General features: G+C 43.4%; 2 protein-coding genes and 1 non-coding gene across 3 annotated transcripts; 1 reads left to right on the forward strand and 2 right to left on the reverse strand.

Annotated features, from left to right (window-relative positions):
• Window positions 1–956: 956 nt before the first annotated feature.
• TRNAE-UUC lies at window positions 957–1,030 on the forward strand. Its single transcript has one exon. It is a non-coding gene; the product is annotated as a tRNA-Glu (tRNA).
• A 318-nt stretch (window positions 1,031–1,348) lies between these two features.
• Window positions 1,349–10,393, reverse strand: LOC120661067 (phospholipase A-2-activating protein-like). Its single transcript, XM_039939758.1, has 22 exons — window positions 10,206–10,393; window positions 9,099–9,433; window positions 8,648–8,751; window positions 8,121–8,189; window positions 7,751–7,811; window positions 7,363–7,502; window positions 6,852–7,041; window positions 6,511–6,572; window positions 6,061–6,149; window positions 5,564–5,636; window positions 5,406–5,465; window positions 5,025–5,171; window positions 4,899–4,940; window positions 4,756–4,793; window positions 4,146–4,232; window positions 3,254–3,416; window positions 2,903–2,980; window positions 2,577–2,713; window positions 2,298–2,374; window positions 2,120–2,189; window positions 1,970–2,035; window positions 1,349–1,837 (listed from the first exon to the last, which is right to left on the reverse strand). Exons 1-22 carry the CDS (start codon window positions 10,251–10,253, stop codon window positions 1,709–1,711), a joined length of 2,265 nt encoding a protein of 754 aa, XP_039795692.1. The 5' UTR covers window positions 10,254–10,393; the 3' UTR covers window positions 1,349–1,708.
• A 2,518-nt stretch (window positions 10,394–12,911) lies between these two features.
• LOC120661076 lies at window positions 12,912–13,999 on the reverse strand. Its single transcript, XM_039939769.1, has one exon. It carries the CDS (start codon window positions 13,698–13,700, stop codon window positions 13,242–13,244), a length of 459 nt encoding a protein of 152 aa, XP_039795703.1. The 5' UTR covers window positions 13,701–13,999; the 3' UTR covers window positions 12,912–13,241.
• Window positions 14,000–18,768: the final 4,769 nt, after the last annotated feature.

The following is an 18,768-nucleotide window of genomic DNA, read 5'->3' on the forward strand; positions in this document are numbered from 1 at the left end:
GGGTGTGCGTCAGCACACGGCCAAGGATTAGCGTACAAAAGAGGACTCCGTATGTACTCATACACGTAGGCTCTTTGACCAGCAGAAGAGTTCCTGCCTTTTTCTTGTCGACTTGACCTGTGTTTAACACTTTTCCGGTCTCGGCCGGACTGAAGGACACGAAATAAAGTTGATGGATTTTATTCCCCTGTCGCCTTTTTCTCTCAAGAAAAGTTGGTAGTTGAAATGGTGTACCGAAATGGGACGCTGGCGATGCTGCTTCGAATTTTTTTTGACCGGCCCTGGCTCACATCGAGGTGAGTAGGTGACGAATGCTGTCGGGTTGGTGAGATGTGTTGGTGTTGGAGCACATGCTGAAAGGCACGGCTAACAGTACAAAGCGACTGCCGACTGGTACGGTGGCCAGTGACGGCCCCGGGCAAATCCATAGTCGGAGGCCCCCGTTGAAGGTAAACATCAAACTTCATATGCAAGTGCAGAGATAATTTTAGTACATTATAAAAGAAGTCAGAGGGTAGATTAACCTCCAGCCACCTCAAGAAACGCGGCATGAGGATCGAGATTTAAATCCCGGCCGGTCCGTTCTGCACTCTATTAGAGACGCGACCCGCGGGATTCTCTGGTTGCCCGCCTCGTACCAGCGCTGGCTGACTAACCATTTATAAATCATAAGTTATAGCATGTAAACTTTATAGGATAACCATTTCTATGGATTATTTTAAATATTTTCTTATAAATAACATCTCCTAACTCGGAGTCACGTTGTACCACTTGGACTTGTTACATAGAATCGTAGTAGCAGACCGGGCTTTAACATATACCGTTACTTGTATGTATGGCCTTCGGATTTTGGGGCAGGGCAGTGGCCTCGGGTGACTAGCTACACGACCAGCTGTGGTGGTGGCTAAGCCAAGAGGACAATACGATTACATTATCTGTCAATTCTGAGCATCAAATCCATTGTCGTCTAGTCCGGTTAGGATACCTGGCTTTCACCCAGGCGACCCGGGTTCAAATCCCGGCAATGGAACAGTTTTTTTTTTTTTTACTTTTCAAGTTCAACCGTCGCTTCTATGGCATAGCTGATCCGTTCTGATTAACAGACGAAACCGAAAATTTGTGTAACTTGAACATCAGGACTGTGTAATTTGAACATCGTATCTTACCTATCTGCTAGAGCAACTTGTGTACCCTTTAGTGTACTTTCAATCTTTCATTAATGAAATAAGCCATGTGACACTGACACACTGTCTACTTGAATTCCCATACGGTAGCGAACTGGCGGCATGAATATCCGAGGTTATTATTATACCAACTGTACTAGCAATCACTCAAAAATAATCTCAGGCTCACGAAAGAACTGGACTATGTACTTGATAAGAATTCAACAGTTAAACTGTTGAAGTATGCCGATTGGGCTATCACCGTCCATGTAAACATTGCCGCATAAAACTTTTGATCGAGGCAACTATCCGGTCATTTCAATTTACAAAAGCAAAGCGTAACCACCCAAAATCCACACTTCTATAGTCCCGTGATGGTTACAAGTTGACACTAATCATAACCCTATGGTCTTCAGGAGGAAAACCGTGGTAGCTCCAGGAGTGCATCTGAATCGGCTTGCCACGCGAACCCCGGCTCCACAGCTAAATCATGCGCAATGGCACCTCCATGGAGGAATTTCCCCAAACTGCATTCAACCCTCTTCTCATCTTGTTAGCAGCTCGATGTCAGCTCCGACTTCAGCAATCTTCGAGTCCATAGAAGCTTTTGCGCTGCTTGCAACGCTCTTAACATCAAGGTCGAGAGCAAGGGACTTCACAAGGCCCTTTTGCATCTAAGGTTGAGTTAGGTCAAGGGCAACTCATGCCAAAGCATGGAAAATTTACAAGAACAAAAAAATGCGAAGCTATGGAATCAAATCACAGAGCATGAAACGGTGCAGTAATAGAATGTTGAAAAAGGATACAAGGGAACCAATTGCAACGAGTGCCCGGTATTTGGAGTCAAAATCTTGAGCGTCATCTTCTGCGATCTGTAAATTCAAGTAAGAAAAGTAAGAGATGGGAGTTCTCTGAAAATAGAAATGGCTCGATGTAGTAGGAGGTGGAAAACTCACTTCAAGGGCAGCAGAAAGAATTTGAGTCTGACTCTGTTCATCCTTTGCTTCAATTGAAAGAACAGAATAGCTGCAGAAAATGTTGGGAAGATCAGCATTCTCAAACACGGAAACACCATTGTTCCTTTCTAAGCAAATTTGCAATGCACAAACAGGTACAGTTCAACTTGAGACTTACTTCAGCAAAAGCGTGGCATACGCCAAGTGTGCATTCTTGCTAAACGAAGACTTGCAGTTAGTCAAGGAATCAATGATCTGAAGTTAGGGGGGAAAATTGTCAGTCCCCAAAAGCAAGCCTAAATAACAGGCTAATGTGCCATGCTCTAATCAACCGGGTCATCAATGTTTAGTACCAAAAAACATTCAAGAGTTAAATAATTTAAACCTGAGGCTACTAGCATGCATAATGGATAAAGAGAATTCCAGGGAAAAGTAATTATTTAACTTGAGGACTGACCTCGGCACAGTGGATCCTCAACCATTGGTGCAAGCATGAGCTATAAAATAAGTTTGTCACAGCTTTAAGGATTGTAAGCAAATTTGCTGGTTGCACAGGTGGTGCTACAGCTTTACGGAAGGTCTCCATAAGTACATCTGACACAACATAAGGAGCGAAGCTTCATTCAGTACCAAACAATAATGTTTGATTTCCATGTCGGAAACAGTCAGTTCCAGTGATAAAGAGAGATGGTAGGTGTAGACAACTAAACAATTTAAGCTTGCACGATAATTCAGATGTAACAGAATGGGGGTTAGCAGAAAGAGCGTTAGCCGAAACCCCACCGTTTCCAGTTTCAATGGTCTTGAGAAGTAAAGCAGCTCCGTCAGGATGCAACACGAACATTCTCAGAAAATCAATAACTGCAAGACAGACAGACCACCTTTCAGTTGGACTAAAAACCTTTGCCATCGAAAAAACTTACATTTTAACCCTAGAACATAACATACTAGGTTTCAGCTCCATGCAGAATGTAACTAGCAGGTTCTAACAATCATTCAGGTTGCTACAAACATTGAGCAAGAGTTTCTAATAGATATATCTTGCTTTCCTCTGATTACAGTGAAAATTCAATTGGGTAACCGAAGTAATCACTATGATGCTAACTAATTTTACGGGGCAAAGAGGGTATATACCTGGAAACATCATTTTTGCTGGCCAAGACAATATTTTTACCAACAATGCCATGTCAACATCTGCAAGCTTGCTTGTATGATAAAATGAAGTTTCTTTCAATACTTTCACTATGGCAGGTAATCTTGACATCTCAGTCTCAGACAGCGACAATTGTTTCTGTTCCTGAACATACAATGTTGAAAATTAAGCCAAAATGGGATGCTAAGAATATGCACGGAGAGGTGAAATCCCCTTGAAATCGTGAAAATTATTATAAATTAAATCTCTGATAAACTTTCTTTCCAAGGATTGTGATTCTAAACAACACATGTGGAGGTATCACCTACAAGACTGTCATTTAAAGGTACACCACGGCCAAATTTTAAAGATTTGAGCTAGATGAACCATAATCAAGTGAGGAAAAAAAACTATTATAGATATTGTGTTTCTAAAGGTGTTCTAAACTCATAACATACTAAAGAGCAAGTCACTAAGTCTATTTAACTGGTTACTTAAAGTGAATAAATACAATATTCATGCTTCATCACACGCTCGCCACATTAGCCTTCTTTCCTAATCAGCTTGCCACAACAAGTGCATGTTTGGGATTTGGAATAAACTTTAATCAGCTCCCTTCATTCAGGTTATTTACTTATGTCGCGTTATCTCAAAAAAAAAATGCAACCCATGCCCTCTACCTTTCAACATACTTCTATATATTATTTCTCAATGTGTAGGTTAGTTGTGCAGCTTGAGAGACAAACAAGCCAATTAGTAAGAAAAACTCAATAACACAACAGCTAAAGCATGGATCTAATAACAAAATAACATATTCTACGTTCTGAAAAGAAATATTCAGATGTTAAATTTTAGAAGCAACAAAAAGACACCAGGAAACAAGCTTTTAGATACCGAGTCAGATGAAAGTGCTGTGTTGAATTCTGTAACTTTCTTGAGGATTCCGTCGAACTGAGCGGTCTCAAATGACAGCATTCCACTCTGCAAATTGAATAAGCCAATTATGGGTTAAGTTATAAAAGGCTGTAATACAACTCATATTTGTTTAATGGCTGCTTGTTTCTGGTAAAAATAAAATTAACTAAAGGGCATCAACTATACTGCTTTAACTGTTTTGTTTAGGCTTTGTTTGACTTGGCAAGAAAATTTGATCAATAGTTCTACATTTTTTATACTAACATCATCAATATAATTGAAAGTTCTATGAATCTCAGTTCCTGTAACACATGTATGGTTGAATACCTGTACTGAAAACTTATAATGTTTTACTCTTGAAGTGTGTGGCCACCTTATATAAAACCGAGGAAATAAGTATCCACCACAACCAAGGGATGCAGAGGGCACAATTAATATAGCACAACAGTACCATATAAATTCATGTGCAGTTGCAAGTAAGCTTCACCAATACGACTTAGTTTTACAATCAGGTGCATTCAACTGTGTCTCAAGTCCAAGTATCAGTGTTGTTTATAACAAATGTAGCAATTGTTAAGGTTAATAGTACCTTGGGTATGTGCTTGAAAATTTGTTTTGGAGCATTACCTGCAAAACAAGTATGTATATAACATTTGATTCAGTATGAACCCAATACAGCATAAGGGGGAACAGAACCAGATCGATTTCTGGGCATAGAGATTGAATACGTACCATTTGATGAAGATGGTTGCCCACCAGGTACATATGCATTACCTGATACATAATCAAACTTGGTTGTCAGGAGCAGGCAGCAGCAACCAACAGCAAATATGACAGTAGCTACAAAGACATGCTTACCCCCAGTATAGGGATCACGAAAAGATGGATCTGGAACAAAGTTATTCTGGCCGGAATTCTGCAGTATAAATTCTACCACCTGTTGGCGATATGTCAAGGGCAGATTTTCTTTCAGGAGCCACTTGTCTGCGACTGCGTATGGATCGTCTGCAGAAAATGAACATGAGTACAAAAAGTCAAATACTCTCATAATGTAAGCCGTAGAAAGATTCCATAATGTATATATACCACTAGCTTCAAAGATTACACATAAGATACAGAAAGTTACATAAGACAACTTGAAAGTTGAATCAGGATCAAGTATATGAATCATATACAAGTTGGCTTACTCCAGAACCAATAGCAGAGAAAATCACAGATATAGAAATACATGTGTGATACCTGAACGGTTATAGGGCAGTTTTCGTATAGGTTCTCCATCTCCAATATCAACATTAAAAACTGCAAAAAAAAATCAAAATATCGTAAGAAAACCAAATTTCAGAATATCATAAGAAAACCAAAGGTTAGCGCAAAACATCGTAGGGAACCCAACTTACCAAAATCATACTGCACACCATCATAAACCTGGCCTTGTGCAGCGTCCCCAGGTCCGTCCACTACTTCACCAATCTAGCAATTTGGTTGGCAACAGTATTTAGATAAACTCAAAATAATGGTTATACAATAAAGGATCCAGTGCCAGGTCAAGGAAAGACAGCTACCACTATATCTTTATGTGATAAAGCAAGCTTCAAATAATTTAGAAACTTAAAATCCATTATCCTGGCATAGCAATATGATGTTAAAGTGTCAGTGATCAATTATATCATATTTTATGTTATAATTAAGCCATAGGCTAGAGATTAAATTATGCCTTGGAGATGGATCGAACATCTAGCAGCCTGCTAGTTAAGCAACTCTACCAAAATCAAGTAGCAAAACCAGCAATATTGCATTATTCCTCAACTTTTCGTGTTCTATTAAGTGGTCAGGACAAAAACTTATGTAAATATAATGGAAAGACAAGAAAATTCTAAAGCACAAAGGGGCTTACTTTGTCCCATTTGAACTCTGCTGAATTCCATGAATAAGCGACACCATTGTCCCCTTCTCTAACAATCAATGTCTGGCCATTAGAATTCCCTGCTTGAGCAAAACGTTATAAAATTGTAAATTGAAGTTTAGCACAGATATAATATTGAAACACACAATAAACTATTAGTCTAATACGAAATTGAGCTACTTCAGCTTAAACACCACAATATTGCCTTTCACACTACTACGTATTTTACATGCTAATGATCAAGGGGACAGTTTATAAGAAGGCTCTGAACATTTACAGAAGATAGAGATTTTGAAATACAATAAAGAATGTTCACATTGTATTTTGAAATACATGCAGATTGTGGAATGGCCCATTTGAAGCCAAGCGGTCTATATTTAGCATTGGGTCATTATCTAAATGTGTCAATAGTATCAGGATAAAAAAAAAGTGATATGAAACCTGGAACTTGCAGTGCCTCAACCCCTGGTAGATCTGTCAACTTGAGTCCGCCAACGGTCTTTCTGTTAAGGCAAGGAAAAGGCATATGTATCATGTATGAGTGATTCCAGGATTCCAATTTCAGGATTTCAGAAAACATCAAGAGCAGACAGGCCACAGTCAAAACAGATGAGTGAATAATCCTATAGTTTTAATTTTCAGAAAATAGCAAAACAGTATTGTATCACTAAGTAAAAGTACACAAAACAAGGTAGGCTGGTACTAACATAACGGATACTCTAATCTACAAAAAAATACAAATTTTGCAGAAAAAGTAAAGATATGAAACAGGAGGTGCTAACCTGCTAAGCATGTATTGAGAAATAAGATCTGTATAAGCTGCAAGTTCCTCGTCACTGCAGAACCTGTTAGTATCGGTCGTCCATATCCTTGCAGTACCATCAGAACAAGCAGTTACAATATCTCCATTTTCCAAGAATTTAGCATCCCATATGCATCCCGGGTGTTCAATGCTTTGAACACAAACTCCATCTGCAATATTTCACTTGAAAAATCAGAGGACAAAAGTACATGAAGCACTTTCTGGACTATTGGTTTGTACCAATAAGATTTTCCTTTTCTACTGCACAAGTTCAGCAGGTAAGTATAGTTTAGGTTTTCAGAATACTGGACACATTAAGAGGGGAAGTATTTAAACATTGAGTTAGACATAACTTAACATTTCTTTAGCCAAGATAGTATGTAGAATGGGTTGTGCCCTGATTTAGTCAGGTTTATAAAGTTGCTCAGAGAATCAAGCTCAACATAAGAAATGCCAAGGCATTTAGAAACTAGAATACAAAATTACATCACCTTTCCATATCTTCAAAGAGCGATCCTCACTGCCACTAGCAATTAGACCTGAAGAATGTGCATCCACAGAATATACAAGAGAAGAATGCCCAATCATCTCCAGCAGGGGCTGACCTGTCAACACCCATAACTTGATAGTGCTGCAACAAACAAAAATATCATGTGTGAACAAATAGCAACCAATGACAGTAAAGTAGAAGAAACAAATGAGTCAAATGACACATAAAATTGAAAAGATGAGAGGGCAAAGCACAAAAGGTTGGGTCGGGAACATTTTCAGTAAGCCAAGGAAACATTCTGATGAGAAAGTTTTTCGTTCTCTCTTATCAAAAAGTGCTTCTACGCATAGGTGAAGAAGGAACTTTTATGGGCATTCTCCTTCACTCACCTGTCGTGTGAGGCAGAAAGAATTCCTAGACCTGGCATTGCTGCTAAACATCTAACAGTATCTGCAAGTGACATAATATTAGGTCAGGTTTGAGTAATTGCATCAAAGAAACAGCACAAAAAGAAGATTATACAAAAAAATACTGCATGCTGTAGATTGATAAATGATGTTAATCTTTTATGCTAAGAATAACACGGAACTTATACATCAGTGCAAGTGTGCAACAAGAATTTACAGGTGCCTTACTGAAAGTAGACTTAAATAAAGGACAATGTAAGCTCAATTCACCAAGATGGCAGGTACTGTTTCACACACAAATTAAATAACTGCTTTCTGCAGTAGGGATAAAGAAAAATGAACAAAATTAAACCTGCATGTCCGGAGAATGTCTGTATACAGGTCCTTCCTTTCCACAGCTTAATGGTGGAGTCACTTGAACCTATAAAAAAGTAGGAATAAGTAAAATAATAATCAATCGCTTGAAATTTTTGTTCATAAAATTATGAGGGATTCATCCAAGGAAACTCTGATAAGCATTGAGAACAAGTTAGCTTATATAGTGTGTTTAAAATCTAGACGAGCCAATAACTCCAATGAAAAAATTATGTCATCTCTACTCTATATAACAGAGGTTTTAAATAGTTAGTGCAGCCAGAATTATAAAAATGAAGTGCTTTCCAAAAGACATAGTGATTACAAACTAAGCAAATTCCACTTCCATTATAATTTTGGTCCCAAAGCTACAGTGCTCCACAAAGTTTCATTTGTCAAATGCCAGATAAACAAAAAACAAATTGACACCATATCAACAGGACAAAAGATAGAAGCGGCCTATGCATAAGGAGTTAAGGACACAATAAAATGAAAATGCGAAAAACAATATAGCAGAAGTTTTACCAGTAAAGAGTTCTCCTGTGGGCAGCTTTAGAACAGTTTGCACTGCAACCTTGTGCGCTTCCCAAACCTCTACAGCGTTGCCATTTCTCCACCGTCTTACAGTACTGCACGTACAATGTGTATGTCAGTGAAATAGGACATTGGCACTATAAAGGAAAAAAACTGTATCATCGATTAGGGCATCCTTCCAGTAGAACAAACACTTCAAGCACAAAGTACACCAAAGGTGCTCTGATAATTAAGAGATGCAGAATACAGTTTTCACATATTTCATACAATAACAGGTTCAACCATGATAAGTAGTATTGTTTACAGTCACATCATGAAAAAATCAGCACCTCTTAAATTAATAGCACACAACCGGACACTTAAATCAGAACAAAAGGCACTCGAAGAAAAGATACCATAAGGACAAGAAGTGTTAAGACTATGCTTGTCTAAGAGAGTTTACCAATCCATTGAAGAAGAGATGATGTCACCATTAGTGTCTACAGCTAGTCCAGTGACTTGTGAATCGTGCCCTTTCATTCTCTCAACAACTTCTCCTTTATGCAGGTCCCAGAGGAAAACAAATGTATCCATCCCACCAGAAACAATTCCTCCTTCAGAAAAGCGGTCTGAAGGAGGGATCCAAGCCAATGGGCCTACAAAACTTGAATGTCCTGCGAGTGTCTTAGAGAGAACATATTCACTCTCCTTTTCTGGGTTCCGTGTCCAGAATTTCACGGTCCCATCTCTTGATGATGTTGCAATCCCAGTATCACCACATACACAAATGCCACGAACCTGTAGAAGAATGAACATGATATACCAACCACGGAAAACCGGTGTCCACACAAAATGTATAATCCAAAGAACGTTTTGACAATACTAAGGGTGATCACAGTGAGGCAATTGAACTATACACTGTTGAATAATCTGATATGATGATTTAAAGATGGACCTTAAATCCGCAGAACTACAAGAACATGGTGGAATTGCACTTAGAGCAGACGAAAGGAAGTCTTATGTTCTCTGTTTCAATTACATATACTAAGGTCAATTGCATTGAAATTAATTAACTTGCATTCATAGAATCACCAACCTACTTGCAATTGCCAAGCAAAAAACAGCTAAAACTACAGTGATCTAATCACTGATCACCCACCAAGTAACTACCCCACTAGGTTACTCCTCGCTAAACCTCTCTAAATCCACTGCCACAGACTGAACCCATACGAGGAATCCGGAAGTAAATTACATACCGGCAATGCACTCGCACTCGAAATCCATCTCCCCCGGAAACGCACCAAACGGACCGAGAGAGGGCAAGCCAAAACCCACGGACGCAACGAAGCTAGATCGAATCGCTGGCCAAACCCGCGGCGAGCCAACAAAACAAACAGCCCGCGGCTTCCTCCGCGAGCGAGAACCGAACCCCCGCAGGCGAGGGTTCGGGCTCCGGAGCGGGCGGATCGAAACCGAGGGTATCGCCGCAAGCTTGGAGAGGAAGCAAACAGAGACGGGGCAGGTGGTGGGAGAGGAGGGGGAGCAGGGGAGATGGGTCGCGGCGGCTTACGTCGTCGGCGTGCCCGTGCAGCTGGACGCCGAGGCGGTACTCGACCATGGCGCCGTCGTACGGGCGCGGCGGAGCGGGCGAGGGCGAGGTGGGAGACGACGAGGTGGGTGGGACTCGGGGCAGGCTTGACACGATGCAGAGCAGGCGAGCAGCTTTTTTTTTTTTTTTTTGCCGTGGCCTTTTGCTTTTTATTAAGGCTGCTGGGCCGTGGAAAGCAATCGCGGGCCGTATTTTGTCTGGACGTTTGTGTGTGGGCCGTCAGTGGGCTCGCGATCAAGGCCTAGAGCGTTGAAAAACCGGAACGGGCCGCAAGCGAGCTCGATAACTTGCACCGGCTTTGGATTTAAGTATGCCCGTGCATTGCTACGTGACTTAAAAACTTTTCATCACAGTAAGACAGCATGAAAAAGCACCAAAATTGGAAATTGTCCACTGGTTAGTGGGTATTCAGCCAGCCAATAATCCTTCCAAAATTAAGCGGAAAGTTTGAAGTGACATAGTCACTACCACGGAAGGCCACAGAAAAAAAAAGTGAAGCAACAAAAAAATGAGTGAAAAGGAAATTGATTAGTTAGCTTAAGAAAATTAGAAACAAGTGAGAAGACTATATGAGCCATTCGGTACCTTCAAACATCAGTGTTGACATGCTTTCAAAAAAAAAACATCAGCGTTGACTCTTATCTCTGCACCGCACGGAAACTCCTAGGTCCAAGCATGCACAATCAGTAAGCAAGTATGAAGAACCACATTTTCCTAGTGTATGTAGGAACATAAATCACACATATAAATAAGTGCATGACAAGGATTGACAAGTACAGAGAGGCAACTTCTAGACTTAAAACTTAATGGGTAGCACATAGATCAGACATCAAAGCATCGGCATGAATCTGAACCTATCTATCCAAGGCTATTCCTCTAAATTCCCATGCAATTCTCCTTCCATTCTATCTGAAACCTAGTGGAACCCAAAAAAAGGACCATACTACTTAAAGCTGCATGAACCATCTTTTCATCCATGAGGAGTGTGTCCAACATCTGCATCACCATCAGTCCTAACTGATGGTTTGTGCATCTGTCAGCTCAGGTAGGAGTTTGTCCATTGCCTCCATGAAAATGGGGATGTAGCCTCATGTTCTTGGTAACCCGCTGCAAGGAACCGCATAGAATGATAGATACTATGTGAACTGAAGAAGCCAAATCAAGTGTCATTCTACAGAGATAAGGTAAAATATACACGTTAAGGGCAATTTAATTCACAAGCCCATTATGTAGTACATTGTAGTAAGATGTTATAATTCTTATCCTTAGGAAAAGGAAATGTGAGGCCAAAGCTCAACTGAACAAGCCCTATCTGAACCTGAAAAAGACAAAAACCAAACAAAATTTGCAATATTAAATTGCATTAATTCTTCTTGCTGGGTAAATTGGATAGCTAAAATGAATTAAAAAATGATTTTATCACGAAAAAAATCAGGATTTCAATAAACAAAGCTATTGGAACTATGATACACAAAATAGGATGGTCTCGTACAATCACATTAAATCATCCAATACCAAATTCGATGCAAAATCAGCATCATAAGATGTGGTTAGGTTGGTGTAAAATCCATTGCCAACAACCTCCCCTCATCATTAGCCTTCAATAGAGAGCATAAAAAATTACGAGTACAAATAAATGAAGTCAGATCACATATTGATGTGGTTAGGTCGGATGCATGTGTTGTGTGTGGGCACCTTGTGTAGTCAAGCAGACAACAAATGAATTTGAAGTGGCAAGTTCGACCAGAAGATCGGGCACAATAAGTGATTCAACTTCAACATAACATACCTCTTCCAATTCTTTCCACACACATTTCGGTGTTTCTTAATGTGCTTTTTATCTGCTTGAAAGAAGTAAAGCTTCGCTTTACAAAAGTAAACAATACATGAACAAGGTACCCGCGCAATGAAATATTTTATTAAATGTTTTATGACAATCCTTGCAATGAAGCAAACTGAGATAGGAAGGTGGTGGGAGAGGAAGAAGAGCGGCAGCTTACATCGTGGCGTGCCCATGCAGCTGGACACCGAGGCGGTACTCGGCCATGGCGCCGTCGTACGCGTGTGGTGGAGGGAGCGAGGGTGAGGTGGGGAGGGGGATAACCATTTTTTTTTTAGCGAGAGACGATGAATTTTAGAGCTAGGAGCTACTCGCCTACTCGGGGCATGACACGATACAGAGGCAGTAAAGCAAAGTATGGGCCATATAATATCTCGAGTCTTTTGTGGAAGATAGTGAGTGGGCTCACTGTCAAAGGCCCCAGGTCGTTGAGACAGGAACGGGCCGAAAGCGAGTTGTGATAGCTGGCAGTACAATGAGGAGCCATCATTTTTTTCATACGAAAGCTGTTTTTTTTTTTGGGCACTCCAGACCCTTCAAGTTCTTCTTTTCTTGTCGATGAAAAAGGTCCCTTTTTTTTCTTTACAAACGAGTCTTAAGTTCTTCAAGTTAACCAGGAAGTCGTTCGCTGCACTCCTTGTAGAATGTTTATAGTTCCAACACACAGCACAACACCATCATCGGCTTGGCTTGCCCTTCCAGGGCCTCTCCATGGAATACCGATGAAATGATTGATATCGGTAAGGTATCCTTTCTAAGGCTTTCCTAGACCGAACAAAAATTGGAGAATTCAGCCAGTAGTGGCAGCAGGAAGTGGCCTCGAAATCTTGTCCAAACGAAATTCCAGTCCATTTAAGCCAGCATTCATCATGCCGTGTTTACACTTGCATTACGCAAACACAACAGTAACACCCAAATCAAATCAACTAGAACATGGACAGGGCACAGGAGAGGTCCAGAAACAATTCCTGGACAAATTACAGAACGCAGCCGCAGGTTTCAGCAGCCTTTAAAAAAATCTTCAACGAAAAAAGAGAGAGGAAAGAATCGAGTACACTATGAACAGCGTTGATATATACGAGTACAGTAATGTTGTGTTCATCACAAGGACCTCCAACCTTGCAGAGCAGCCGCCGTCGAACAAGCAGCAGGAACCGTCAGGCGGCGAGCGCGGCCACCCTGCCCCTCCCCCTGGGCGCGGCCCCGACGGCGCAGCTGCGGCTTCTGGGGAACACGAGGGGCCCGGCGAAGTCGCACGGGCCGTCCTCGTCGATCCGCGCCATGGCCGCCGCGCTCTGGCTCCGCGGCACGGCCGCCGGGAGCGCGGCCGCGGCGGCCTCGGCCGCCCTCCGCTGCGACGCGGCGCGGATGAGCTCCCGCAGGTCCTCGTCCCCGGAGCCCGAGGAGCGACGGGACGACGCGAAGCTGTCGGTGCGGAACCCCGGCGCCCCGGCGAAGGACGGGTAGCCGAAGGCGGCGTCCCCCGGGAGCTGCCCCGCGCACCCCGTGAGGCTGCGCACGTACAGGTCCCGCGCCGCGCTCAGCGCCCGAAGCGGCGCCCGCCACAGCCAGCGCACGTGCTGGAGGTGCTTGCCCACGCCACCGCCCCGGCTCATGGCGACCAGCTGCTGCTGCTGCTCCGGCAATGGCAAGTTGGCAACTTGGCAAGCAGGGAAGGCGATTCACCAGCTGCAGCGATTAACAGGGAGATGATGGACCGGGTGATGCGAGGAGGAGGAAGCTGCTTATATAGATAAGTGGTGCACATTTCAGGGTCATTGTGTTTGTTAATTTGTTACCATCTTTTTTTTCTATTCCCTGAGAGAATTGCTGGGAAAAGAACACGGATTGCCGCCGGAGAATTAAAAGGTGCCGCAAACTATTGCTGACTCTTTCATTCTTTGCTGCAATACTTATCTTATCAGAAGACTTTGCCGTGATGCCACTAGGCAGCGTTAGTGAGATTATGGGGCCATGGACCCATGGTGGAGACAGGGACGTGGAAGCTTTGGTGCACGTCAGATGACGATTGATCGATGGCAGTTTGTTGGCGAAGCAGTCAGTGCTCATGTTTGCTTTTTCTTTGTTGGAAAAACAGACAAGATATTGCACTCTTTTTCGCCATCAGTTATCCCTTGTCTTGTCTGCTCGGTCTTATCTGCTTGCACCTTTAGGTTGTACCAATGACTAGGTCTGTCTGAAACAGGGGGTGTTCAGAAAAGGCTGGGGATGTCGGATTCATGAGGTTGGATTTGTGGTTTCTGGTGGTATGTTTCTTTTTTTTTCCTGGAAATAGATTTTCTGGTGGTAGTTGGTCCGCGGTATCAGGTAGATAGTTTGGTAAGAAGCCATCTGCGATTCTGCATGACGGTGGTGTTAAGGATGCAATGCAAGTGGATATCTAATGATGTTTTTCTTTGAGCTGATTAATTACTATGGTATATGGTATGTCATTCTGGTTTATTTCTCCTCCTAAATTATACCACTACTACAGAAATTCACATTTGTCCCAGTTGCAAACTGTTTTTAGTCCCGGTTTTCCAACCGGGACAAGCCATCCGGGACAAATGTGCGTATGCTTTTTATAGCCATCCGGGACAAATGTGCGTATGCTTTTTATCCCGGCTGCTATTCAACCGGGATAAATATAGTTTTTCGCCAAAAAAAAAAAATCAGCTCGCTAGCTCCGCATCCGGGAGCCAGCTTCTCCGAATCCAAAAGGTGACCAAAATTGCAATCTCAAAATCAAGATTAATCGCCACACAGCGATCACACAGACATCACACAAGGAAGCATAAGATACAATTCACAACACAGAGATCGATTTGATTCACATTACACAAAGATTCATTGCCATCACCAGCATAATCAAAAATGGAAAAAAAAAATCACAGAGCACATGTCGTCGCCCGCCTTGCCCCTTGCTGCCCCTGCACTTGGCCGCGCCTGGCGGCGGCGGTGGCTCGCCAGGCCGCACCTGCGCCCGTCCTAGCGTCAGCTCACCGGCCCCCGCCCACGCCGGGCCGCGCCGCGGCTGCTGGCCTGTCCTCGGCGGTGTGTGCCTGGCCGCGCGCGCGGCTGCAGCTCACCGGCCCGCCCCGGCGCACGCTCGTCCCCGCCAGCGCGGGGCCTGCGGCCGCGCCTGCTCGCGCCCTGGCGGCTCGCCGGCCTCCACCAGCGCCGGGGAGGGAGCTGATGGAGAGACCGCGCGCCAGCGGCGCCTGGCCAGCGACCGCGCGCTAGCTGCGCCTGGCCGGTGCCCGCGCCGGTCCCCTGGGCGGTGCCTGCCAGTGCCCGCAGGGAGGAGAGAAGGCAGCTGAGGAAGGGGGGCGGGAGGAAGAAAAGGTAGAGAGAGAGGAGAGGAGAGGGAGAGAAATGAGAGGAGAGGAGCCAGGACTTGAAAATATCGGGAGGGAGACGTCGGCAGCCTTCTTTTGTCCCGGGTGGAGCCAGCAACCGGGACAAAAGGCCCCTGTCCTCCCGTTGGCCCGGCTAGCCGTTGGACCCGGGATAAAAGGCACATTTGATCACGGGCCTAAAGGCAGCCGGGACAAATGGCTTGGAACAAAGATTTGTTCTGTAGTAGTGTACGTAGAATGCCATTTTAGTTCATTTAATTAATTTTTTATGTCAATCCAATTATCTACATTTTATCTAACTTGCATCCATAGTGGTCGCATATCGCGTGCTCGAAATAGACCCGCGCTCCTATCATGCAGGGGTAGTGACCAACCGCTTCGGCTGACACCGTTCAATGTCAGGATCTTCTCGTCACCTTACGGCCGCAATCATATGCTGTCGTCTGATCGTTTCGAGGATAACACGAAGCGGACGGCATTAGTATTTCTCTCCCTTCCTCTGTTTCAAATTATAGATTGTTTTAACTCTATAAATGTATAGTTTTTACTATGTGCTACCTTGATATAGTCTATCGATGTACTAAAAAGTCAAAATGATCTATTTTTTAAAAAAACCGGAGGAAGTATCCTCATGCCTGAGGTTGAATGGAAACGTGCATATACGATTGCAGAAGTAATACAGATTAGTAAGTAACTGGTACGGCAAATTGATTGTAGATAGCTGACTGGATATAATCTAGCATCGGAATAATGGTGCCCGGGACCCCAGGGAGCGTTGGGTCTAGCTCCGCTCCATCTCGCAGGCCATGGTTCGTTCTAGAGCACCTCGATGAGTCGGCAATGTCACATTCCATGGTCTAGTTGGGAATTGGGATCATGGCGCTCCCGTAAAATCGTGGTGATCTTTTCTTGACCCATGGTACATTACTACAAAGGTTTGGACCTTTTTTTTCTGTGGGTGGGTCTGAAACTAACAGCAAAAGGTGGAGAGGATCGGACTTGTAAAGTTAATTATCCAGCGCGAGCTCTTTCTCTCCATTGCTTGCTTGCTTGCTTCTACAGCCGTCGGAACATGTCGCTGTCGTCTGTCAACGCGGAGATGGAGCGCACGGCACGAAAGAGCGAAGATGACAGAGACCTAAACCAAAGAAGCAGACGATTGATCAGACGATTCGTCATACTCGTCACCGGAATTATTCAGATCAGATAGACGAAGAATAGACGGTTGGTCATTTGAATATTTGATATATACCCTCCACCGTACCGGAATAATTCAGATAGATAGTCGCACCCACATGGTCTGAACTTGTTGGTCACAGCAGCATCGTGTACAACGTGCAATCCGATCAAATGGCTGCAAGGAGAGGTGGCCGGTCACGGTCAGCAGGGCAGTAGAGACACGAGGAGAGAAAACCCTCGCCGAGTCAATTTCTCTGCAACGCCCATGCGGACCAACTTTCAGTTGACTTAACGTTTATATATATGTATATTTATCTATATATACATCACATATGTATCATCTCTCTCTCTCTCTCTCTCTCTCTCTCTATATATATATATATATATATATATATATATATATATATATATATATATATATGCACGAGATAGACATGCTGACGATGGATGGATATACTATTGAGATTATTTTAGGTCCCATGGTTGACAAGGACGCGGAGCTGCGCTGACGCGTGCCAAGTGACTGACCGTACCATCAACCAATGCAAATATTCTGATCTCTCTGTTCTGCTGGAGCCAGCCAGCAGTTGTTCTGTTAGCTAGCTATTGAAACAACGGCAGCACTATTGCTCTGACGTTGTGCAATAGCTAGCTAGCTTTGACAGGAGTAACAACGAGGCGTTCGGTGCTGCCGTTTGTTTCAATTCCGATCCCTCCCTTTATATATATCCTGATCTCTCTGTCGTTTGCGCTTGGTCTCTCGCGTGCTGTTGTAAATAAGCAAGTTTGCTGATCATTGGGTGACGAGCAGGTGCATGTCGTTTCTGAATTCCTTCTGTCCTCCTCGCCTAGCTGATTCATAAAAAAGGCCGAGCATGTCGGGTTCCTGGTGGGAGGAATCGATCGACGACTGGTTTCTAGGTCTTGGAATCAGCTTGCTTACTTTTCAGAAAGAATTAGCTTGCTTAATCCACGCTTGCATCATGTGACATTCTCTTTGGCATTCTAGCCCATGATCCCAACCAACTTCCCTGCTTCGTCGTCCGTCTGGCGGCTGAGCCGCTGATGATCCTCTGATAATCTGGAGGATAAATCATGTAGGGTGAAATTAATTAATGGTCGTTGGATATATAGTAGCATATATAGTATACGTACGTCAGATAACTTTGTTACACTACAGATCAGGAATTGTTCAAGGGATAGATAATTACTAATGGTAGCTAGCCGGCCGGGTTTTGAATTTCTGCATGTTGTGTTCTTCGGCCCCATGACCATGACTATGACCATGACCGTCTCTCGCTCTGCACCTGAACACGTGTCGACGTAAGGTTGCTAGCTCGCTCGCAAAACACACAGATCTAGCTGACTTTCTGTACGAGCACGCAGCACGTGCCGAGCGATGCACGCACGAAATAAACAGTCCTAGCACTAGCAGGCTCGACGAGCTGAGATTTGACTGCTCCGATCGATTGGGTACGGTGTGTCACACGTAGTAAGTACGTGCCCGGCTGGGTCGGATGCTGGTTTCAGTTGGATTGATCAACAAGTAGCTAGACACAGATTATGAATGATATGGCATGGATGATCGGTGAACATCATGTTTAATATGCGCGCGGCTTATAAATTTAAAAGATCCAAGAATGGTGGCAAGTATACTTTTCAAGTGCACGTGTATATATGTTTCATCGATCTAGTATAGGGAGAAAAATAAAATAAAATAAAGATGCTAGTGTTTGTTACGAACAAAACAAACAGGTTATAATAAGGAAGAAAAAGAAAAGGCATTGCTAGCATATATAGCATGCATGTTTCTTCCGGGGACCGATCCAACTAAACGGCCTGATCTATGTGATCAACGTGCAGCTGCAGACAGAAGGGTAGCTAGGTACTACTCCTACTGCGACAGAGAGAAGAATGAAGCACGCAGGCAGTTGCCTAGCTAATTAAGCTAGCTCTCTTTCTGCCGGCTGGACGGTCAGCAACACGAGGCGCCGGCGGCGACGAAATCCGCTGCCTGCCTGCCTGCCTCTCCGCCCGGTCGTTGTTACGGCCAAATTGACTAATTATTTCCACATTGATTGATGACTTAATTTGTTGTTATAAACGGCCAAATTAATTAATTAATTTCCGTGCACGAGGATCCCGC

This window comes from Panicum virgatum, chromosome 2K (genome assembly GCF_016808335.1).
Source record: "Panicum virgatum strain AP13 chromosome 2K, P.virgatum_v5, whole genome shotgun sequence".
NCBI lineage: Eukaryota > Viridiplantae > Streptophyta > Magnoliopsida > Poales > Poaceae > Panicum > Panicum virgatum.